The sequence below is a fragment of the Salvelinus fontinalis genome, chromosome 40 (genome assembly GCF_029448725.1).
Source record: "Salvelinus fontinalis isolate EN_2023a chromosome 40, ASM2944872v1, whole genome shotgun sequence".
Lineage (NCBI taxonomy): Eukaryota > Metazoa > Chordata > Actinopteri > Salmoniformes > Salmonidae > Salvelinus > Salvelinus fontinalis.
In genome coordinates, this window is record NC_074704.1 from 17179408 (window position 1) to 17204515 (window position 25108).

Genomic DNA, 25108 nt, shown 5'->3' on the forward strand with positions numbered 1-25108 from the left:
GCATGCTGGGTGTAGATCGAAGCTATACTGTTAGCTATACTGTTCACACGGACGCAAGCGAGCATCTCCCAACCTTTCGGAGCATCTGCAAGGCTTTTAAATTGACAGAGTGGAAGAACGCAGAGTATGCTATAGATACAGTACATTATCCTTAGTAGATAACACTAATGTCTTTACAGCAAGGAGTCCACGGATCGTGCTGTTAACTGTAACTGTTGTTTATTAGAAATGACACGGTTGCATTAAGCTAAACTGATTCACATCATGTTAAAAAGTGACACAGTCATACGTGTTATTTTTTGTTGCTGGCATTATCCTACAAACATGATCAAATCCCAAGACAAATGATACCATTAGAACTGCACCTCGCCTCCCCTGTAAGCTCTCTACGCAGTCAGGGTTCATCCGACGGACGGTGCGACGTCCAAAACGCTCCCCTCACCCTCTTCGTTAGGTGGGCCACACAGCAACCACCACTATAGCAATGAGCAGGAGCACGATCACCACCAGCATCCCTGAAACAGGAATGGAAACACAAACAGAAGGATAAGTAGGCGGGCAACTCGACAGAAATCAACAACTTTACAAAGTGTACCTAATGCAGAGTAGAGTACAGCACATAGACAGGTACAGTACATACTAGTTACATAGACAGGTAGAGTACATTCTAGTTACATAGACAGGTGCAGTACATACTAGTTACATAGACAGGTAGAGTACATAACAGTTACATAGACAGGTACAGTACATACTAGTTACATAGACAGGTACAGTACATACTAGTTACATAGACAGGTACAGTACATACTAGTTACATAGACAGGTACAGTACATACTAGTTACATAGACAGGTACAGTACATACTAGTTACATAGACAGGTACAGTACATACTAGTTACATAGACAGGTACAGTACATACTAGTTACATAGACAGGTACAGTACATACTAGTTACATAGACAGGTAGAGTACATACTAGTTACATAGACAGGTAGAGTACATACTAGTTACATAGACAGGTAGAGTACATAACAGTTACATAGACAGGTAGAGTACATACTAGTTACATAGACAGGTAGAGTACATAACAGTTACATAGACAGGTAGAGTACATACTAGTTACATAGACAGGTACAGTACAAACTAGTTACATAGACAGGTAGAGTACATACTAGTTACATAGACAGGTAGAGTACATACTAGTTACATAGACAGGTAGAGTACATACTAGTTACATAGACAGGTAGAGTACATACTAGTTATATAGACAGGTACAGTACATACTAGTTATATAGACAGGTACAGTACATACTAGTTACATAGACAGGTAGAGTACATACTAGTTATATAGACAGGTACAGTACATACTAGTTACATAGACAGGTACAGTACATACTAGTTACATAGACAGGTACAGTACATACTAGTTACATAGACAGGTAGAGTACATACTAGTTACATAGACAGGTAGAGTACATACTAGTTACATAGACAGGTAGAGTACATACTAGTTACATAGACAGGTAGAGTACATACTAGTTACATAGACAGGTAGAGTGTCTACTAGTTACATAGACAGGTAGAGTACATACTAGTTACATAGACAGGTAGAGTACATACTAGTTACATGGACAGGTAGAGTACATAACAGTTACATAGACAGGTACAGTACATACTAGTTACATAGACAGGTACAGTACATACTAGTTACATAGACAGGTACAGTACATACTAGTTACATAGACAGGTACAGTACATACTAGTTACATAGACAGGTAGAGTACATACTAGTTACATAGACAGGTACAGTACATACTAGTTACATAGACAGGTAGAGTACATACTAGTTACATAGACAGGTACAGTACATACTAGTTACATAGACAGGTACAGTACATACTAGTTACATAGACAGGTACAGTACATACTAGTTACATAGACAGGTACAGTACATACTAGTTACATAGACAGGTAGAGTACATACTAGTTATATAGACAGGTACAGTACATACTAGTTACATAGACAGGTACAGTACATACTAGTTACATAGATAGGTACAGTACATACTAGTTACATAGACAGGTACAGTACATACTAGTTACATAGACAGGTACAGTACATACTAGTTACATAGACAGGTACAGTACATACTAGTTACATAGACAGGTACAGTACATACTAGTTACATAGACAGGTACAGTACATACTAGTTACATAGACAGGTAGAGTACATAACAGTTACATAGACAGGTAGAGTACATACTAGTTACATAGACAGGTAGAGTACATAACAGTTACATAGACAGGTAGAGTACATAACAGTTACATAGACAGGTAGAGTACATACTAGTTACATAGACAGGTACAGTACAAACTAGTTACATAGACAGGTAGAGTACATACTAGTTACATAGACAGGTACAGTACATACTAGTTACATAGACAGGTAGAGTACATACTAGTTATATAGACAGGTACAGTACATACTAGTTACATAGACAGGTACAGTACATACTAGTTACATAGACAGGTAGAGTACATACTAGTTACATAGACAGGTACAGTACATACTAGTTACATAGACAGGTACAGTACATACTAGTTGCATAGACAGGTAGAGTACATAACAGTTACATAGACAGGTAGAGTACATACTAGTTACATAGACAGGTAGAGTACATACTAGTTACATAGACAGGTAGAGTACATACTAGTTACATAGACAGGTAGAGTACATACTAGTTACATAGACAGGTACAGTACATACTAGTTACATAGACAGGTAGAGTACATAACAGTTACATAGACAGGTACAGTACATACTAGTTACATAGACAGGTAGAGTACATACTAGTTACATAGACAGGTACAGTACATACTAGTTACATAGACAGGTAGAGTACATACTAGTTACATAGACAGGTACAGTACATACTAGTTACATAGACAGGTACAGTACATACTAGTTACATAGACAGGTACAGTACATACTAGTTACATAGACAGGTAGAGTACATACTAGTTATATAGACAGGTACAGTACATACTAGTTACATAGACAGGTACAGTACATACTAGTTACATAGACAGGTAGAGTGCATACTAGTTATATAGACAGGTACAGTACGTACTAGTTACATAGACAGAGACTTCTACACATTGCCTAAATTCTTCTGATCAGGCTAAGCTGGACAGCCACAGACCAAAAGAATAGGTGGTGGAAAAGCAACCAATAAGTAAACTTGAAAAAGGTAGGCCTAGGCCTTTTTCTAGTTAGCTCAGACCTTTGGCCCTAGCCACTTTTCTAAATCCCTGCTGCGCCCCAGCGTTTAGGCTACTACCCTCATATTACCTGCACATTTTCACCAAGATGACATAATACACGTTTACATGCAATCTAGAATTGTGACAGAATTTATTGGCACAGATCATACTGGGCATGTGTTCCGGATCTGACTTCACTGGAGAGAGAGGGTAATCAATGTTTTTCCACCAATGCTGTGGAGGCAGAGGAGACCCGAAAGATTATACTGTAGCTACCTCACACTTAAATCAAAAGCTTTTTACCCCACAGGACCTGAATCCAGACACTAGGCTTTCCACAGATCACATTTGAATTTTAATCAAGGACAAGACAATATAGAAAAAGTATTAAAAAAAGTTAAAGACGGACATTTATTATCAAGACCGTAAAATGGATAGTTACTCTGTGTTTGCATATTGGCTTGTTTTATATGGGTTTGAATATTAGATGGCTAGACTACGACCACCGTTCAATGGGTTTTCCAGTTGTCTCGGCTAGCCCGTTGTCATCTAACCTACAGCTGTTTCAAATCCTGAAACCTTCCTAAGGTGTTGGTAAGAATAAAAGGACTGGTGGATGGCTGGTGTCAAGTGTCAAGCCTCTCAACCGTGGTGAGCTTTCAGCTAGGGGGATTTCTCTCCCAACTTCATGCCACACATTACAGTTGATATGGAAATCTCCAAGGACACATTTAGCCACATTTTCCTCTCGCTCTCTCTCTAGTGTTTCTCCTTGAGTGGCATCACCATCGGGTGAAGATTTCAAACAACTGCATCCTAGAGAATCTGATGGCTTGATGGCTGTCGACAGTCTCTGGCTGACTCAAGTTGTCCATGGTTGTTTCGCATGCGAGGTGGTATTTTCCCTCCCGGACTTTCCACTTTTGGTTTACATTTCTTTCATACTTTGGCTTTCTCGTCGTGCATTCTACTCTGCAGCGTAATTGCAGTCTGGTCCACAGGGAGAGATAGGGGGAGATGAACCCAAGCTGAACTAATTGCCTGCGTCGTAGTCAGAGTAGAACTCCTAATCTAGGATCAGCCCCCCCGTCCTCCCGCCCGCGTCCCCGTGGAATCTTGTTCATTTTGTTCTAAAAGGCAAACCTGATCCTAGATCAGGTGTTCTTATGAGACATAGGACTTGGCTAGGAAGCTTGGATGTGGCAGCAGCGAGTCCAAAGGTCTGGATGCCTCGTTAGCTTGGTCGGTTGCGACACTTTCTCCTACTTTTAGGATTTCTTCATTGAATACAGTAAACTGAGGGAAAGATCCCTCTGAGGGAAATCTCTCTCTCTCTCTCTAAGTTGAGTGAAGGAGATGCAGACACAACTTATTGGCACCATACTCTACATGTAACCAATTAGTCCTATTTCCCCTTCTTCTCCTATGTATGATTTTTATTTCAAACTTTCAATCAAACAGCTCTGTCTGAAGCCTAGCATGCTAGTCTCCGACCTCTCAGAATGATCATTGGTCGAGACAGGACCTCCCCACTTCATAACTTACACATGTGAGCAGAGTCGCAACAATGTAAATGTCAAGTGGGAACATTCCTCCCAACAGCCCTCATGATGGCTTTTTAAACACCTCACACTTAGAGAAATATACACACACACTCCAGACAATTAACTACGCTTCAGTGTGAAGGATATTAAAACAGGATAGTAGACTGTCAACTCTCGACTTGACGGATGGCGTGGGCAAATAAACATTCTAAAGTCAAATTACGCTAAGACGTTCATGTACATCGTTGGATAATAAAGTCATCGTCTTCTTCGATATGTTCCCTACCACCCAGTCACCTCAGCCCCCAGACACCCAACTAACACTCCCTCCCCTTCTCTCTGGGACTGTCCTCGTCCCGCTAAGTAACTAAATAAGTTACTCCTGACCTAGTCTCGATGAAGCAATGACAACAATCCCATTTGCAGGCCAAATAGATGAGACCAGGCTTTGTCATTGAGGCCAGGGTGTCTGCAGTGCAGTCAAAGGGACCCCCCCCCCCCCCCCCAAGATGTTTAGAGATGAGCAGAGTAAGAAGGATTGGGGTACACCCTTTTTAGCATTTCTGACATACCAGTGAGACAAATCCTAATTGGTGGAGAAAGGGGAGGCGGATGGAGGTTGTATTTCTGTCTCTGCGCACACACACCTCCTTTGTTCTTGCCCTTTGCCTGTCTTCCAGCAATTCCATTGTAATATGAATATATCGCTTCGGAACACATTGGCGAACATCATATTGAAGTGATATACAGTCAAATGAAAAGCTTTCGCAAAGGAATAACACATTTCATAGGGGCTGATCAAACCTGTTGGATGTTTATGGAGTTTGAAAAAGAAGCTGTAAAGCGACTGCTGTTTCAGATCTATTGTTTTACAGCCATCCAATGTTCCACTCTTGCCAGCCAAAAACAAGTGGTAAAGGTGAGGTAAGCGTTTGTAAACGTGACAAACCATACGCGTCGGGACCTGTTACTCCTCTAGGTCATGGGTTCAACACCGTCATACGTACAACAACCTTGGATTTTTTGTTTCAGTTTTTTTTAGTACAACCATAGATTTTAATGGTTTGCTTCAGTATTTGTTTTCGGGCCAACACTGGAATGAATGCTAGGGCATGGGAGACTGGTAAACATGATCATATCAGCGTTGGTAAAATGACATCAAAATTAGCCCTCAAAAGTATTCAAGGTTTACTTAACAGGCTTGATGGGATTCAGTGAAATGAAGTTACATGCACCCTTTACCTACCCTCAATGACAACCCATCGAAAGCCCTAACATTTCAGGCCTACTTGAGATGCAAGCCACCTGCGGGATTCGACTCTGAGTATGTACGTGGGTGTGGGGTTTCCCTCCAGCCCCCGCAGGCCCATGGGATTAGTCCATTGGAGAGAGGTCTGCCCCCACGTTGCCTGATGAGACACTTAAGCCCTGGGAAACTCACACCACCCTCCTAGGGCCCTTTGGTGCTAAGGGGTAATCTGCCTTTCTAATGCCACCTACCCCCCACAAAACCTGTTCACTACCCATTTCCCAGGAAAGGGAAGTGACTGTGAAAAGTAGGCTTTACTTTATTGAAACTTTCTATTGGGCAGCCTTAACTTTCTCATTTTGCTCGAAGCTTAAACACTGCTTAAAAAGGCTAACCCCAAGTTAGCTTTAACGTTTATCTTGTCACCCATATATCCTGATGAAATCCAAGACTGTTGTGGTCTGATTGTGGCTCTTCCCCAATAAACCTCAGCACCGTGAGACTGATGACTGGAGGACTTGTAATGTGCTTGTGTCTCGACTCTCTATGTTTCAACAAGATCCAGGATGTTTCACAAGCCTGCCCTGAGATCCAGTCATGCACCCGTCGTTGTAGGATGGATCCATGGCGGTATGTTATGCTATGTGGGTCCTTCCTCCCTTCAGCGGAGAGATGACCCCTAACCATGTTCAGCCCGTGCTCGTCCAGCCTTCAGCTTGCCAACTAAACACAAAGGTAGGATTTTCCACAGCGTCCTCAGTCACTCATCTCTCTATCCTTGTTTTATCTCTGGCAGAAGGTCTAAGAGGTTGATTAAAGATTGACACAACTGCAAACAAAAGCCTCAGGTTCCATCAGTACACGTATAAGAAGATGTGAATCTGCTGCAGGTAATGCATCTAAATGCTGCAGCTCCTAACAGCTCAAATCCTAACAGCAGCAACATCTTATGTTAAATCCTCAAGCTCAACACACATCTTTAAGTCAGGATTCTGCCCCCCAGTGTGCATAATCTGGGATCTTTCTTCTCTTATGAGAGAAAGTATGTCAAGTATGCCCGTCTCCTTGTCAAAGCCAGTTTTTCCCACCTATTGGAGAACTGAAGGAAGACATAACACTCAAGCCTGGGCTTTGGACGAGCTGGGTTCCAAAAACAAATAAAGCCCAGGCTCAGGAATTATCAACACGCACCCAAGAACAAGAGGAGAAACCCTCCAAAAGATGTGTGGCGTGTTCTAGTTTCAATTATTTCTTTGCACGAGACCAAGACAAGTGTCAAACAAACCAGGAGAAGAGAGGATGGAAAAAGGAGGAATGGAGCGGGTGGGGGGGGGGGGGACCCCCCACTACACAGAATTGTTAAGCATTGGCACTCTAGAAAAGAGAATGGATAGGGAGAGAAGAAGACAACAATGAGAGAGAACACAGACAGATATAAAAGACAGAGAGACAGAGAGAGAGAGACTCCTGGGTTAGCACAATGTGCCCAGTGACTCTATTTCTGACATTTTCAAACAAACCTTCCCTGGGTGTCATGGTGACTGGACAGAAATGGCATCAACTGTTATATTAGCTGATCCTTCATCCCCAGATCTTACTGTTGTATCCCCGCGCCACTGTTCGCCTGTTAGTGGGGGCTCCTGGTGCAACAATGCGACCATCTCCAAGGTGACGCAGACTGGCGTTTACAAGGCAAACATAGCTTGACTACGCCAACAAGCTTTGTCGCACATTCCCGTTCTCGCTGTACGGTAGCTAGCCTAGCTACCTCCCCTCTCTGGCATATATTTTTCCCAGCAGAGAGAAAGAAGCAGGGTGGCCATTGAGAGCGGAAAGCCGGGCTTTGTAAAGGCTAAAGACCAAAGCGGCGAGTTAAACAAATTAAAGGGGTTTGGGGGGGGGGGGGGGTTGGGGGGGGTGTAATGGTGAGGGAGGGCCCCATTGACACAGCATCACAGCTCCTCTTTAGCTCTGTAAACCACTGAACTCCATCAAAGACTGGTACCAAGAGAGGGTGGTGCTGACTTACTACACTACAGACTGGCTCCTGGGAGTCCTTTGAAAGTGGTACCAAGAAAGGCTTTTTGACTTACTACAGAGTCTGTACTACAGCCTGGCTCTTGGAAGCCCCTTTCAGAGAGTAAGGGACTGGCGATTGGATAGGGGGAGCTGTGTGGGACTGTTTTCTATAGCAGAGAGTAGTAGATGTGACAGAGACAATCTGCACCCCATTGTGTGGTGTTTCGGTGCCATCAATGTCGTTGTTTATGGTCAATTAAGCAGCATTGAGTCTGCTTCCGGTGGGCACAGCAATGATATTGCTGAATGGACAACGATGGATGGAGCTACTCTGGGAGAGCCCAGCTTTAGAGGGTTCTGATAGGAGCTCTTTAACACGATCTTTAACCATCATGAATGACTTACCTGGAGAGTAAAGATTATAGGACCGGGACGCAATATAACACATAACTGAGTGCATTTAGAGTTTGGGTCTGGCTTTCCCATTACTGAAGGTCTATGCTTCCTTTACTAGGCCATTCACAGCACACTGAACTGTACTGAGAGCTGCAGAAAGAGAAAAAGGAGATGGGACCGATGCTTGTAAATCTGGATGAGAGACAGACTTATTACAGTTGGGTTAGGAGCAGATCAAATGATCAAATGAGAAGGAAGATGGGCTCACCGCAGGAAGCCGACTTGGTCTCCACCAGCTTAACCCTTCGTGTCTCGTTGCGGATCCGGTCATCCGTCTTGTCCACCAGGTGGGTGAGGTCATCGATGATTTCTAAGAGGGAAAGAGAGAAGTGGCAAAGTTAGTTGGAACGATGCTTCAGTTCAATATCATTTAAAGTACACCTCAAAGATCACAAAAGGAACACCTATGTGAGAATGCTATTCATTGACTACAGCTCAGCGTTCAACACCATAGTGCCCTCAAAGCTCATCACTAAGCTAAGTATCCTGGGACTAAACACCTCCCTCTGCAACTTGATCCTGGACTTCCTGACGGGCCGCTCCCAGGTGGTGAGGGTAGGTAGCAACACATCTGCCACGCTGATCCTCAAAACGGGGGCCCCTCAGGGGTGCGTGCTCAGTCCCCTCCTATACTCCCTGTTCACCCACGACTGCATGGCTAGGCACGACTCCAACACCATCATTAAGTTTGCAGACGACACAACAGTGGTAGGCCTGATCACCGACAACGACAAGACAGCCTATAGGGAGGAGGTCAGAGACCTGGCCGGGTGGTGCCAGAATAACAACCTATCCCTCAACATAACCAAGACTAAGGAGACGCCCCCCTTCTCGCCGAGCACGCCCCCCTTCTCATCGTCAGGGCTGTAGTGGAGCAGGTTGAGAGCTTCAAGTTCCTTGGTGTCCACATCAACAACAAACTAGAATGGTCCAAACACACACCAAGACAGTCGTGAAGAGGGCACGACAAAGCCTACTCTCCCTCGGGAAACAAAATTTTTTTGGCATGGGTCCGGAGATTGTCAAAAGGTTCTACAGCTGCAACATCGAGAGCATCCCGACTGGTTGCATCACTGCCTGGTACGGCAATTGCTCGGCCTCTGACCGCAAGGCACTACAGAGGGTAGTGCGTACGGCCCAGTACATCACCGGGGCTAAGCTTCCTGCCATCCAGGACCTCTACACCAGGCGGTGTCAGAGGAAGGCCCTAAAAATTGTCAAAGACCCCACCCACCCCAGTCATAGACTGTTCTCTCTACTACCGCATGGCAAGCGGTACCGGAGTGCCAAGTCTAGGACAAAAAGGCTTCTCAACAGTTTTTACCCCCAAGCCATAAGACTCCTGAACAGGTAATCAAATGGCTACCCGGACTATCTGCATTGTGTGCCCCCCCCCCAACCCCTCTTTTACGCTGCTGCTACTCTCTGTTTATCATATATGCATAGTCACTTTAACTATACATTCATGTACATACTACCTCAATCAGCCCAACTAACCGGTGTCTGTATGTAGTCTCGCTACTTTATATAGCCTCGCTGCTGTTATTTTTCACTGTTGTTTTTATTTCTTTACTTACCTATTGTTCACCTAATACCTTTTTTGCACTATTGCTTAGTAAGCAAGTAAGCATTTCATTGTAAGGTCTACACCTGTTGTATTCGGCGCACGTGACAAATAAACTTTGATTTGATGAATTTTAAAAAATATTATTCTTTTCAGATTTAAGAGACCTCCAACAGTCCTGTGCTCTCGGCACCCGCTAATAAAATCACCCTTTATAGAAACGCTACGGACTTGGAAGGAAACAGAGCCTATATAGGGGCTGTCGGCAGCCTCAAACAGCCCTTGAGACAAAAGACAAGAGTGATGGGGTGGGGGGGAATGTGTGAAAGCACTCTTCTCCCTTTCAAATTCGTTCAGTACTTCCTGAATCAATGCTGGCTTTAATCAGTGACTCTACTGTGATTTAATGGCTGCTCGTGGAACAGACGCTGGCCGGGCGCTGCTGCAATACAGTAGGACTTCCTGTCTTGAAGGCTGTCCAGCTGGAGGCCTGTGATTCATAACGATGAGTTGCTGTGGTGACACGACAGCCACAGTAGTCCACAACTGCTGGAGACCACCCGAGACCATGACTTAGGTCACTGCCATCCAACACTACAGCTCAGCAAAATCCCAGCAGGCAAAAGTGGTTGACATGACGTCATAATGAATGTAAAACTGGTCATTTAAAAAATGTCAACCAGTTTTGCTCCCTAGGAAATGCAGTGATCATTTACATATTAAATCTCTTCACTCGTTGCAAGAGCCTGTTTTTGTATGACATTGAGTAAACTGTGTTTCAGCGGCGAGAGCCTTTGAAAATGTTTCAGCGGCGAGAGCATTTGAAAATGTTTCAGCGGCGAGAGTATTTGAAAATGTTTCAGCGGCGAGAGCATTTGAAAATGTTTCAGCGGCGAGAGCATTTGAAAATGTTTCAGCGGCGAGAGCGTTTGAAAATGTTTCAGCGGCGAGAGCATTTGAAAATGTTTAAGCGGCGAGAGCGTTTGAAAATGTTTCAGCGGCGAGAGCGTTTGAAAATGTTTAAGCGGCGAGAGCGTTTGAAAATGTTTAAGCGGCGAGAGCGTTTGAAAATGTTTAAGCGGCGAGAGCGTTTGAAAATGTTTAAGCGGCGAGAGCGTTTGAAAATGTTTCAGCGGCGAGAGCGTTTGAAAATGTTTCCACTGCTGTACTTGGTATTCAACTCATAGGCGGAGTAAAGCAATTACTCAACAATGAAACACAAACATGAAGAAATATCTGAAGAAATATGAGCGAAAAAAAGTGTCAAAACAGCATGGCTCATTGCTCGAGTTCTACATTAAATTATTTATTGCTAAACAGAATCTAAATTATCCATTTCGGCTTTAGCGTTTGGGGGTACGTCTGTAGATCGAGCTGTGTGGCACTGGCTCGTCGTTTGTTCAATTCAAGCCTCGATGATAGGTCCTCTCCAGTCTCCAGCAAACCTTTGACAGAATAAAAAATTCTAGGGGCACGAACAGTGACGTGTTGTGGACTTTTTTAAACAAACTGAGGCTGAGGAGAAAAAGACCAACTGAAAGGACAGAAACTCTGTTCAAATATTACCCATTTTGGCAAGTTGGAGTTTTTTCAGGAAAGGAAAGCAAGTCTTTCACCTACAGGCCTCCTTTGGCTGCCAACTCAAACAAGCTGCTTTCTTATTTCCAGGAAACTACCTGTTTTCTGACGTCTGAGACAGACATACATGGCTAAGAGAGGGTTTTCTAGCAAGTTACAAAATTACTCCAATAAAATTTGCATCCGCCCTGTGTAACATCAACTAGGCTAAACTATGAAATTCCCACGAGTGTGTTCTCAAGGTCATAATCAGACTATTCTTATCTCTAGATAAGTTGTCTTTCCTAGTTTCGAGACGTCCCTTTTGCCAGTGAGAAAACATGCTCCGGTAAGTGGAGTCATCAGTGGTTGACAAGGGAACCTGCTTTCGGCCCAAGTCAGATAATTCAGTTGGGGATAATTTGGGTGAGGCGGGTCAGGCAGCGTCAGTTTTAAAGGGGCAAAGTGCGGAGGCGAGAAAAAAAGGGGTGACGGAGAGATGTGAGAGGGCCATGTGTAAAACATCTCCTGGGACATCCACCTCATCCCATGAGGCAACAATTTATGAGCGGCGAAAAAGAGAGAAAGACACCAAGAGTCGGTCTTACAAGTTCGAACAGCTACCCCTTGGGATATGTACACAAAAAAGCAAAATACACAAAAAACGAACCAACTCGCTTTCCCTCTTCGCATGCCGCGCTCCAGAGATATAATTCCCAATTTCCTAATGTAGCACGTTGCTCCGACACATGACAGCTGCTCTCCCTGGCTCGGACCGGGCCTATCAGCCACACCACAATGCAGGGCCTGTTCCAAAACGAGGGTTGTTTATTTTAAATGCTATTACACTGGATAAACCTCCAAACCCACAGTGTGGGAGAGAGCACAGAGTCATAGGCTCATACTCACATAGTGATATCATTCGCCCTGCTTGCAGTTTCCGGTGTACTTTAAGTGACGGCTTGCAACCCCACACCCCTCCCTTCACATTGGTAAGTAGAGGAAGCCATCGTTCTTTAGAACGATGCGGAGGTCTGCAATCAGGTCTGCTGGTCAAACGGAGCCTTTTGTCGATGTCAGTGATGAGGCTCTCTTTAGAATACAGCCCACGGTCAAGGCGAGGCATTATTGCTAAGAGTCTGCTTAGACAGTATCTCACTTTGAGAATTCAGGAGTAACACCGCAGAGGCAGAAAACACACAGTCACACATTCTCACACAGAAGCTTCTTAACTTAAATGAGGAAAAAGTTGGCGCGACACAGCTGTTTGTGTCTAGTTTACTATTCAGTGCACAGCACATCAACAAGTTTAATAAATGGATTTCCCCCCACACATCCCCACAGACACAAACCAATGTGAAAGCCCAATCTAAAACAGCAATCTAAAAAAACTCCAAGCAAAGACTTTAAAAAATGCAGATAAATGGGCAACGAGCCCTCAATATTCCATCTTTTTTAATGAAGGGACAAGTGATTGCAAGTCAGAGGAAGAGTACATTGGTAAAAACAAACAAGTTGAATTCACAATTAAGACAACTTCGATGTTCTTCCTTCCCTGTAGAAAGAGACATGAATCTATCAGCGTCATAATATACACTCAAGAAACTAACTACACTTTTCTTAATTAATCTACGCAAAGATATTTATGTCCTTGCTCCAACATTCCCCAAGAAAATGTAGGGGGCAATTAGCAAGTTCTTAATGGATACCAACTGTTTCCATTGTCACCTCATTTGTTTAGCTAGAAACACAATTAAAAACTCCAGGCGCAGTCGCTTGTGGGAAAGACCGGGTGGGTGGCTGGTTGTTTGGCAGCCAAAAGACAGAGACAGGAGTGCTGTTGAGATTACACGGATGCGTCAACTGACAGGCCAAGTTCACAGCTCTGGAAAGAAAAAAAAAGAAGAGACTTTCCTTCCCAAACAGCAAAATAAACACCGCAATCCTATCTCTTCCAGAAGGGTACACGCCATTGTCACCTTGCTTTCCTCTCTTTCTGTAGCTCTTTCTCTCTCAACTCTATGCACAGAAGGGAAAGCACCCTCGCATGAGTTTGTTTTTAGGTTGCATTATCTTCCTAGTCTTCTCTGTCTTTGTCCTGTGTACAGTACAGGTTGCCGAGAAGGAAAGGTGTAGGCATTCCCACGAGTGACGTCATTTGACACAGCAATTCCCCAACCACACTGGTGCACCGTAGGACGACGGTCACATTCTTCTGAGGAAACATGACACCGCCGAAAGACTCCGACACAGATGTTGTTCTGCGATGACGTCACCCACATCTTGACTTTGTCCTCTGCGGCCGACTACACTGCGCCCTCTCAGAGTCCCATCATTTCCCATCCAAGACAATTACACTGCTCCTCTAAACAATGTTCCTGATTGCCTTTAGATCCAATGCCAGCTTCCTGTCTCAAGACACAATAGTTAACAGGTTCATGCCCATCCCTGTTGGATGGTCATCTGGATGGAGAGACTGAGAGACTTCCTCTCCTCTGCACATAGGGAACAGTGAGTTCTAGGATGAGCGCCTTAGTTTTAGTATTGGACGGCCGATTGTTTTGGGAGACCAAAGAAGCAGAAATCCCTTTGAGGAATAGTGAGGAATAGTGTTTATCATGGACAATGTTCTCCCTCTGTGTCCTATCACTGGCTCTGACAATGAGATTTTCCTCTCAGACGACACAGAGCAGAAGACTCACGTCATTCTCCATTTCCTTGTCTGCCGTCTCAAATCATGTCTCACGCCTGCAAACAAACATTGGAGGATTGGAGGATATGACCTCAAGGTCCAACATTACCGGTTCTTGCTCATCCAGATCCAAGATCCAACTTTATTACACAACTGTAAGCAGAGCAATACTTATGGTCCGGTAGTAACATAAGTAAGGAGGCCATTCGGGACCAAAGGAGCAAAGCCGGGGCTTTGGCGCCAGTTACGAGATGGAGTGGAGTTCGTCAAGGGGCAGGAAGTGCAACTGAGTGAAGCAATGGTTCAGGTACTGGGGTCTGTCAATGCAGCGTCCTGGGAGGGATTTCCCAGTCTCATCCCCGACAGGATGTGGTGTTGGGCCATAGGCCAATAGGCATCTAGTATCACCAACAGGAGCTGTCATGGCAGAGTCTGTAGAAGAGGCTAAGCAGCAGTCTTAGGCCCCAAGTGTGTGTGTGTGTCTCTGTCTGTCTCTCTCTAGGCTATTACAACAGGGCTTAGATAACTAACATCAGCCCTACACAAAACAAAGGGCAATGTCGCTCTTTGAATGAGAGGGGACTTACTCCCTCCCCAACCTCCTTCATATCCCTCCAAACACCCAAGTTGCTGACGCATTTGTACTGGATTTGCTTTTGCGGCTTTGGGGCACCATTCGAAACAGTGACACCCCACTGGCTCCAGGACACGCTGTATTAACTGTGTGTGCTATTGTAGGATGCCTTCCCAATCCGATGGCCTGGGCACAGAGAGAAAGAGAGAGAGAGAGAGCGAGCTGCTTGTTTTTCAAACACAAACCGACAGACACTCATTTCGTTGCACTTACCCGAGTGATTTCTCCTGAGGATATGACAGGCAGAGAGCTCCACTTTACACTCTGAATCCTGGGCCCCTGTAGCTAGTTACCCACCACAACTGTTACCAATTGGCCCCAATGTAGAGAGGAGGTCCCTGGTTGCCAAGCAAAACACCACACTCTGTCGTTACTGGAACTTCACTTGGCACACATCGTGTACGCAGCACTCCGCTTGGATGATATATTGTAGTGCCCGGGCAATTACATTATTTACAAGAATTTGCGCCTTTCCGTCAAAGTTTTCGTCCTCTTTTTCTTCTTAGACTTTTCCCCCCGCCTCGATGCGCATTGTAAACAAACGCGTCCGAGTGGCTGCTGAGTGAGGATTAGTAAAGGCTGCACTCACAGCTCTGAGCTTTCTGACTTTATAAACTGACAGCGAAACCCGGAGAGAGCAACGCTGAGCTGGGTCCAATAATGTGGAGAGAAAAAAACGAACTAAAACGAGCCATTTCAGTCTCAATAAGAAGGACTTGGGTAAAGAAACAGTGCAGAAAATGTGTTTTGGCCAGTCTGACATGTGGGAAGTAGAAGAAATAAACAAAGGCACTTTCTTCTCCTAGCAACCATCTAGCGCAGCTAGTAAAAAAAAAAAAGAGCTTATTTGTTCATAATGGCGTGTCTGTTGAGGTTTACAAGAGTACTTGCTGATGGGAAGTTAATGCCTTGATTTCTGAAGTGGATCCAGAACCAACAACATGCCTCAAGACATATTGATTCATGACGAAAAAAATGTGACAACAAAAATAACAAAATCAACAATAATAAACAATAAACACTACATTTGGCCTGTTAGCGTTGCTTGTCCAATGAATCTGATTTATACAAGGTTTGTAAAGCCTCTAAGGCTCTTTGAAGCTGAATAGTAGGTGTAGAATGGACTGCTTACGAGAGGGGATCGATAGGCCTCTACAAATGGCACCTTAGGCCACCATAAAATAGCTTTGCCATGAGGTCGAAGATGTGTGTGAGTGTGTGTCTCTTCCTCCTGTGTGTGTCAGTCATCGTCTGTAAGCAATAACACACTCGCCAGGAGCTTTTTGGAGCTGAAGCATCTCCATGCGTTTCCTCCCAGCATCTGGTCTTCTGAAGTGCCTCAGCACATGTGCATAGATTAGTCTCACCACAGGGTTGGAATTGCCCCCGCCTCCATGCATCCACAGCCCTCCACCGAGCACGACGGGGTCCCGTACCATTTACCCCTATTTACCCAAAATATACGCCGTCAGTCGTCACGCGGACACCCAAAATGGAGGTCAGGTTGACGGATGACTCTGTTGAAGGTGGAACCTCCACTAGAAAGAATGCACTTGAAAAAGATGCCATAGACATCCACCCCCACTGAGCCTTTCCCTTTGACGAGTGCAGTCCTATCCCGTCGCTGTGCCCTTGCTTTGACGGAATACAGTCGATTTGGGTCCGACTGGTGTTGGCGAAACAGGAAGTCGGGTGAATTACAGCAGTGGTTCTCAAACCTCTCCTCAGGGTCCCTCAGACGTTTCACAATTTTGCTGTAGCCCTGAATTAGCTCACCTGACTCACTTAGTCAAAAGCTTGATGAATAGTCAACAAGTTGAATCAGGTCTTCTAGTTCTGGGAATAGATGAAATACACGGAACGGCTAGGGGGTCGCCGAGGAGAGGTTTGAGAACCACTGGATTAGGGAGTCCAGCTCAGAGCAGTAAATAAGACTGCTTGGTTTAACCACATTGTAGAAGGAAAAGGTGAGGTGTTTATGACCACTTGGAAAGACTATGTCTGTCATGTTGTACGATCATTTTATTCTGCTGGGGTTCTCTGGGGGGGTGAATGCTTCAAATAACTTGCTCTCCAGTGGAATGTGCAAATCCAAACCATTTCGAGAGTGTAAATGCATTGAGAATTTCTTCAGGTAAACGTCAACCCTCTGGTGCCGAACGTCGATGTTCTGGGAAATCATCTCAGGGGACAAAAAAATGAAAATGATGCCTCTTTGAAAGAGCAGCAACCCAAAGCGCAGGTCAGGCACACCGCGGAACGTGGTAACACTGGTCCGTTGCCAGGTTCTCAGAACCAAACCTAGGTCTTTCATACCCACCAGGCCACAGCCATTCAGGATATTGCTTCAGAGGGTTGCCATTCATCCAGCAGCTCCCCATCATGGCCAGGTGCCACTGAACAATGAGAGTGTGATGAGCATGAGGGTGCCGGCAGAAGAACGGCCCAGAAGCACGGGACTCAGGGCATGGGAACCATCATGGGCATGGACCCACAAACCACACTTCCTTACCACATTGAAATGGGTTAACATTTCACTTGTTTCTCCACTGGCTCAGTTGAGAGTCTGGTGGTAGCAACACCAGGGTTGTGGGTTTCCGCAAGGGCCACATCAACTAAGAATTGGTTGACAGTTCTGTACATCGTTTTGCATACAAGTGCCGGCTAAACGGCCGTGCTGTTATCGTTATTAGGGAAAAGAGGAACAGTACAACAGGGAACACAATCTCCGGACCGATTTCAGAGGGCACAGTGAGCATTAGGTCGTTTCCAGGATCTAGCATCGTCTCGCTGGCCTGGCACAGCAGTACTGTAAAAACACCCTGTAGGTATTGTCAATGTGAGTGTGCTGTGTAAACACCACCCGCAGAGACTCTGTTTCTCACCAACAAAACAAATCTGGACTAAGTTATACTGCACCCCTGTGGAGCTGAGCTTCCCAGCAGTACACGGAGTGTGTCTGAATGACTGCTAAGAGTTATAGCGGGACTTTGATGTGCAGCCAGGACCCGTTTAACACACACACACATTCTGCCAGTACCCTTGTCTGGGTCCAGAGTGAAGATTCACCATCCATAATAACGCCAAGTCCCTCACTGTCCGTTGACAGTGGAGAAGAAGAAGGAAAGATATGTCTCAAACAGGAAACTATGATGGGGACATTTTATTATGGAAAACTGATTCCACCGCCAGCTGTTGTTTAGCCACTCAGAGTACAGGAATGTGTAACCAGAGACAGTTTTGGTACTGAGTATTAAAAAAGTATCACGATAATTTGACAAATCTGAGACTGACTCACGAGAAGAGAGACTTAAGTCAGTGACATCTACGAGCTGAGTTAGAAAGTAGGGGGCAAAGGGGTAAGGCCAACAGGATGTACTTCCAAGCGGGCCAATCTGGTTGAAAAGACGTCACTGTAACCAGTTTACAACCAGAATCCAGCGTTGTTTTGCATGCTGGGTTGCCTTTAGCATGACTGCCCTTTAGAATGGTTCCTTACATGTCACAGGGCTCCAAGTTCCAGTAAGTTACCACAGTGCATCTGAAATCTGCTGCTGATCTTTGCTGTGAACTGGGTTCAAAGTTTTGATTGGATCAGAAGAACTCCGTAACACCTCTGATAGGGGTGATATCATTGGCTTGTAAAAATTCCATAACACTTCATAGAAAGACTAAAATAACAGCAAGTAGGTGAAATAATTAAGTCACGTTCAAACATACACAACATGTTATTTTCCCTTCTGAAAGTTTCCCTGGAGCGGTTTTTATTTATAACTATGTTACTTTAATTTATGATACCATTATAAACTGTGGGTTAGAGAGAGAGAGAGAGAGAGAGAGCGAGAGAGAGAGAGAGAGAGAGAGAGAGAGAGAGTGAGTGTGTGAGGGAGACAGACAGACAGAGAGACAGACAGAGAGAGAGACAGAGAGAGAGAGACAGAGAGAGAGAGAGAGAGAGACAGAGAGAGAGAGAGAGAGAGAGAGAGAGAGACAGAGAGAGAGAGAGAGAGAGAGACAGAGAGAGAGAGAGGTGGGGATACTATTGTGGTAAAAGTCCCTCTATTAAAATGTTTAAAACCCACAAACTTGGGCCGTGGCAGGGCTATGTGCTGTTGTAGCTCACGCCAGAATAAATGTTTAGGCACAGTGTTCCTGAAAAAACATCCATACAGGAAAAATACCCCCCCCCCCCCCCCCACCCCACCCCCCAATGTAGCTTCTGGACACCAAAGAAGGTATTTCACCACCAAAACATGCTGCAAGCGTGCACACGCGCAAACGGATTCACGCACACGCTCGCGCACACACTGTTGTGATATACAGACAGGCGCACACACACACACGATCATGTATTGAACATACACAAGCGCAACCTATCTAAATGCCATCACATAACGTACATCGGAAAACTAAGTGAAAAGAAGAGGGTTTTAGGGGAATATTATGCCGCAATCGTCTCCACAGCTGCGAGTGCAGATGCTGTATAATTACAGAAAGCCCTCACCGCTGATGAGGAACATGAGTAGGTGGTGATCGCTTACAGCCAGGGAAACCTCCTCTGAGGTACAAAACAAATTAACAAACCTTAATTGATATTTTACGACTTTCCCTCCTCCCAAAACCTCCCCTCAAATCCACAACCCAGTCCCAGGCAAAACCTCCCATTTCATCATCAGAACAGTCTCAGCTGTCGTCTCCTCTACTGCCCACCGGTGGCGAGGTAGCCGAATTACAGCGCATTGTACCGCACAGGGCAGCAGCCAACCAGCACACTGACCAGACAGTCAGTGTCCTCCTCATGATCTTGTCGTTGTGTTCAAGACACCTCTGTATAGATAACCATATGGTTATGTTGTGACTGAAAGGTCAAAAAGGTAGCATGTACAAGGCTGATGTTCCTTCATATATGGCCTTGGCTGGCAGAGAGCCATAGAAACAGAAGCTGCCATAGGGAGGGAGCGGTAAGATGAAACACCGGCATGCCCTGTGATGTCGAGATCTGTATCGGTCTGGACTCTGTCCTCCAGCCGGTATCAGCTCCCATCCACACGCCACTCAGTGCACGAACCCCCTAGGAAGACTATTCTAGATCATTCACCTTGTGTCTACTCTACTTCACCCTGACAACAGAACACAGACAGGTAGGTAGAGTAACACAGACAGGTAGGTAGAGTAACACAGACAGGTAGGTAGAGTAACACAGACAGGTAGGTACAGTAACACAGACAGGTAGGTAGAGTAACACAGACAGGTAGGTACAGTAACACAGACAGGTAGGTACAGTAACACAGACAGGTAGGTACAGTAACACAGACAGGTAGGTACAGTAACACAGACAGGTAGGTAGAGTAACACAGACAGGTAGGTACAGTAACACAGACAGGTAGGTAGAGTAACACAGACAGGTAGGTACAGTAACACAGACAGGTAGGTAGAGTAACACAGACAGGTAGGTAGAGTAACACAGACAGGTAGGTACAGTAACACAGACAGGTAGGTAGAGTAACACAGACAGGTAGGTAGAGTAACACAGACAGGTAGGTACAGTAACACAGACAGGTAGGTAGAGTAACACAGACAGGTAGGTAGAGTAACACAGACAGGTAGGTACAGTAACACAGACAGGTAGGTACAGTAACACAGACAGGTAGGTACAGTAACACAGACAGGTAGGTACAGTAACACAGACAGGTAGGTAGAGTAACACAGACAGGTAGGTACAGTAACACAGACAGGTAGGTAGAGTAACACAGACAGGTAGGTAGAGTAACACAGACAGGTAGGTACAGTAACACAGACAGGTAGGTAGAGTAACACAGACAGGTAGGTAGAGTAACACAGACAGGTAGGTACAGTAACACAGACAGGTAGGTAGAGTAACACAGACAGGTAGGTAGAGTAACACAGACAGGTAGGTACAGTAACACAGACAGGTAGGTACAGTAACACAGACAGGTAGGTACAGTAACACAGACAGGTAGGTACAGTAACACAGACAGGTAGGTAGAGTAACACAGACAGGTAGGTAGAGTAACACAGACAGGTAGGTAGAGTAACACAGACAGGTAGGTAGAGTAACACAGACAGGTAGGTACAGTAACACAGACAGGTAGGTACAGTAACACAGACAGGTAGGTAGAGTAACACAGACAGGTAGGTAGAGTAACACAGACAGGTAGGTACAGTAACACAGACAGGTAGGTACAGTAACACAGTAGGTCTCCTTTGCTCTTCCACAACATTTCACTCTGTGTCTTTTAAAACAAACACTTTGCTGTCGTGGATCCTGGCACAATATCCACTGAGTGTATAAAACATTAGGAACACCTTCCTAATATTGAGTCGCACCGCATTTTGCCCTCAGAACAGCCTCAGTTCGTCGTGGCATGGACTCTACAAGGTGTCGAAAGCCCTTCCACAGGGACGCTGGCCCATGTTGACTCCAATGCTTCCCACAGTTGTGTCAAGTTGGCTGGATGACCTTTGCGTGGTGGACCATTCTTGATACACACCCAGCAGCGTTGCAGTTCTTGACACAAACGGTGCGCCTGGCACCTACTACCATACCCTGTTCAAAGGCACTTAAATCTTTTGTCTTGCCCATTCACCCTCTGAATGGCACACATACACAGTCCATGTCTCAATTGTCTCAAGGCTTAAAAATCCTTCTTTAACCTGTCTCCTCCCCTTCATCTACACTGATTGAAGTGGATTTAACAAGTGACATCAATAAGGGATCATAGCTTTCACCTGGATTCACCTGGTCAGTCTTTCATGGAAAGAGCAGGTGTTCCTAATGTTTTGTACACTCAGTGTATTATTCCTGTTTACATTGTGGGAATTCGGCCTTTTTCTCATGACGCAGGCCTCCATAAAAATATATTTTTACACAGCCTGGTTGGAAAACGGAACAGCAGCGACCGAGAATCAAATGGCAACAGTATTAAGCCAAAACCATTACAGATGAGAAAAATAAGACGCTAGCCTAGATCAAAAGGACCTGGTTGTTCATCCGAGCGTAGGCGATCTGAGAGACACAACACAGAGAGCGAACCTCAACGTTTAACAAAACGACGCTAAAAAGAGCTCATTTGTGAGGCCAAACTGCTTTTGAAGCTCACCGTACTATTACATGGAGGGAGCCATGAAGATGACTTTTATCAAACCCTCCACTCCATGTGTTTATCTTGTGGATTTCACACATAGGACAATAGATCAAATAGAGGGGACAGAAACTGGATTTCCTCTTTTGAAGCATTTCAAAAGCCTTATCTTGGAAACAATGTCGGATAGGCGATACTCATCCGCCGCGGTTTCAAATAATCATATGATTAAAGCCTTTGAACTGCTCTTTAAGTCTTTGATTGTGATTGGTTGCGAGTCTCTGCGAAGACTTGAGGGTTACACGATAGCCATTGGTCATACGATGGCGTTAACTCAGATGAGTAGTCTTCACAGGTGATGTCAGACACTTGTGGCAAAGGACTGGAACAGATGACGGGACTCACACGACTACAATGTTCCAGGATTACAGTACGGCAATATGAGATGGATTTAATTTCATGAAATATCTAATACATACATTACTTCATGGAAGCAAATCACACTTGCCCCCCAAAATGTACGATAGGACCAACTTAAAATCTAACGTAATAAGTAGGCTAAAACTTGGCAATGACACTCCCCTGACTTTTATTGACAATTAGACAAATTCCATTTAAAATGCGCGTAGTAAGGTGTCTTTACAGATGAATAAACAATTCCAACATCACCACCAATTCCACTGTAAAACATGTGTGCGGCGCATTTTCAACAGCCTAAAGAGGCATGCATTCCCATCACCGAGAGACTGTGAACAAGCCTGGCGTCTGGAGTCCCCCCCCCACCATCACATCCTCCACATTTTCACTTATGGAAGGACGCCCTTCAAAAGCTCACCAAAGACTTGAGACACTAATGAAGCATTACCTAATTCAAACATGAAGCCTCCCTCTCCTTTCCTAGCTCCATCTCCCCGTTTCTCTGCATCAGCTGTGATGAATGACTTCTAATGAGTCCCTGCTGTGTGGTTCAACTGGCTGCTTCTTCCAAAGCACCCCCCCATCTCTCTCACACCCACTCTTTCTCTCCATGGATGAAATCATAGGAAAATGACCCGTCTCTAGGCTGCCTTGCTTCAATGCCATTGCACAGTGTATTTCTAAGCCCATGCTTAACACCGAGTTCGATTTTACTGTGTAACATTTACCCAACCCCAACCCTCCACGGGTAGCTTGTGCCTCCCCTCAGCCACCCTGTCACACTCATACGAACCTGTCCTATTCACTAATCACAACCTGAGTGAGAACACATGCCCCGTATATTCCATATGTGTGGCATGTTAAAAAGTAACAGCGGTGAATATTCTCTCTATTAAAAGGGAGAGTAGATGAAGGTCTCTGCTCTTTAGCCCTGCCGAAATGGGAACCACCTGCTGGACTGAGGTGGTGGGTAAGTCTAAGCCCTTCCAATCGTTATATGGGGGTGACCCACTTTACCTCCAGACGAGTGGCAAAGAAGAGGCGGTACTTTAAATACATTTACTCCACCGAGATCCCTGCGGGTTCCAAACCGGAGTGGTTAGCGATTAAGTAAACAGAGCGGGATATTTGTTCTCGCTGTCACTCACGTTAGCCAACGAGGCCCGGCTGAGCCAAGCGAGAGCCGAGCCAGGGCCAAAGTAACATTCAATTGCAGGGAATCCTTTGCCCTCCACCAAAAGGGAAAGTGCCAGCTGAAATTGCAACCTCACCACATGGCAAATGCACTTTCCTTTCCCCATGCGGCAATCTGCGCTGAAGCCCTCCTGGGGGATATTACAGAGCGATATTAAGACGTTAAGGCCAGTTTGGCGTGAAATCGAACACATACCACTGTGGTGAGGTAATGCTCCTTGAAAAGTAATAGCAGTGACACGGGTATGTGAACGAAGGTACGGTAAGCATAGAGTTAACCCCTTAGCTTCTGAGGAGGGCTAGTGAGGTCGGTGCTGTCAAGGCACCTGAAGAGAAGTTCTGGCTCAAACACAGGGAGGTCGATCGATGCTGGAATTCAGTCCAACCCACACTATGGCAAACACACAAAACTGTGAAAATGCAAGCTTTAAGTGAAGGAGAAGTGACAAAAGATTGTTTCATCTCAGTGTAAGAACATTTAGAGTTTGATTGAAGTTCCTCCTTGACCTTAACAGGCAACAGGACTCAACCATCTGATTGATGTTTGGAAAGGAACAAGACAAATGTACAATACTGGAGTGTGTTGCGCAGTCTAACAAGCAGCCATTTTAAAACCTTAACGCCAGCTAAGACCATTTAATGTCATCTAAGACACATTAAAAAGAGGCAGATTACTCAAAGACACGGTAATGAGAACGACTTGAACCAAACGTTTGTTTCCAAGCATTGTCTCATTCTAAAACAACCAACTAGTTAAGAGGGGGGTGAGCCTGCTGGTGAAATCATAGTTTACTTCACTTACATGGAGTTTTTACTGCTTATTACTGCTTATTTTTACTGCTTATTAGTTTGTGGTTTTCCAAGGGATAAAATAGACAATTGATAGTTTGCGAATGAGCGTGTCACTGCCAGGCAATCTGGATGTGGTTGTTGTGAGTGGAGGACCGAGGAGCCTCTCCCACTGACTCTCTGAGCCCAGGACAGGGCTCTGAGCTAGGGGACATCTGGAGATGATCTGGGGCCCCGCTGGGCCCGGCTGAGAAACAGACGTGGTGCAGATGAGCTGGAGCCGGGCGACACCTCGGTCTCTGACGCCCTGCCCTGGGCTGCTGCTGCTGTGGGGTGGTGAGTTGTCTCCATCAGAGAGAAAAAGTGTGTGTGTGTGTGTTGAGTGCGCCCGCCTGCGTGTGTGCGTCAGACCAACGTGTTGGACCAGAGAGCTTCTTCCTCAGTCTCCACTTTCACCCACGCCAAAGTAGTGACGGGTGGTCGGATGCCACTGGTTGATGAGTAACTCGATGACTAACTCTTTATACTGGAGTATGAGACGGAGAGGCAGCCAGCTAATCTTCACATCCCCTGTAAATCATTCAAAGACGATCATCAAACACACTCCTTTAAGACCAATAACATC

At 45.2% G+C, this 25108-nt stretch overlaps 1 protein-coding gene across 1 annotated transcript in view; it reads right to left on the bottom strand.

Annotated features, from left to right (window-relative positions):
• Positions 1-202: 202 nt before the first annotated feature.
• Positions 203-25108, bottom strand: part of LOC129839874 (syntaxin-8-like) — a 45730-nt gene continuing 20824 nt past the window's right edge. The window contains exons 7-8 of the mRNA XM_055907573.1: positions 8742-8843; positions 203-515 (exon numbers count right to left, since the gene is read on the bottom strand). Of these exons, the coding sequence (XP_055763548.1) occupies positions 451-515; positions 8742-8843 (167 nt within the window). The 3' untranslated portion in view covers positions 203-450. The remainder of the gene's footprint in view (positions 516-8741; positions 8844-25108) is intronic.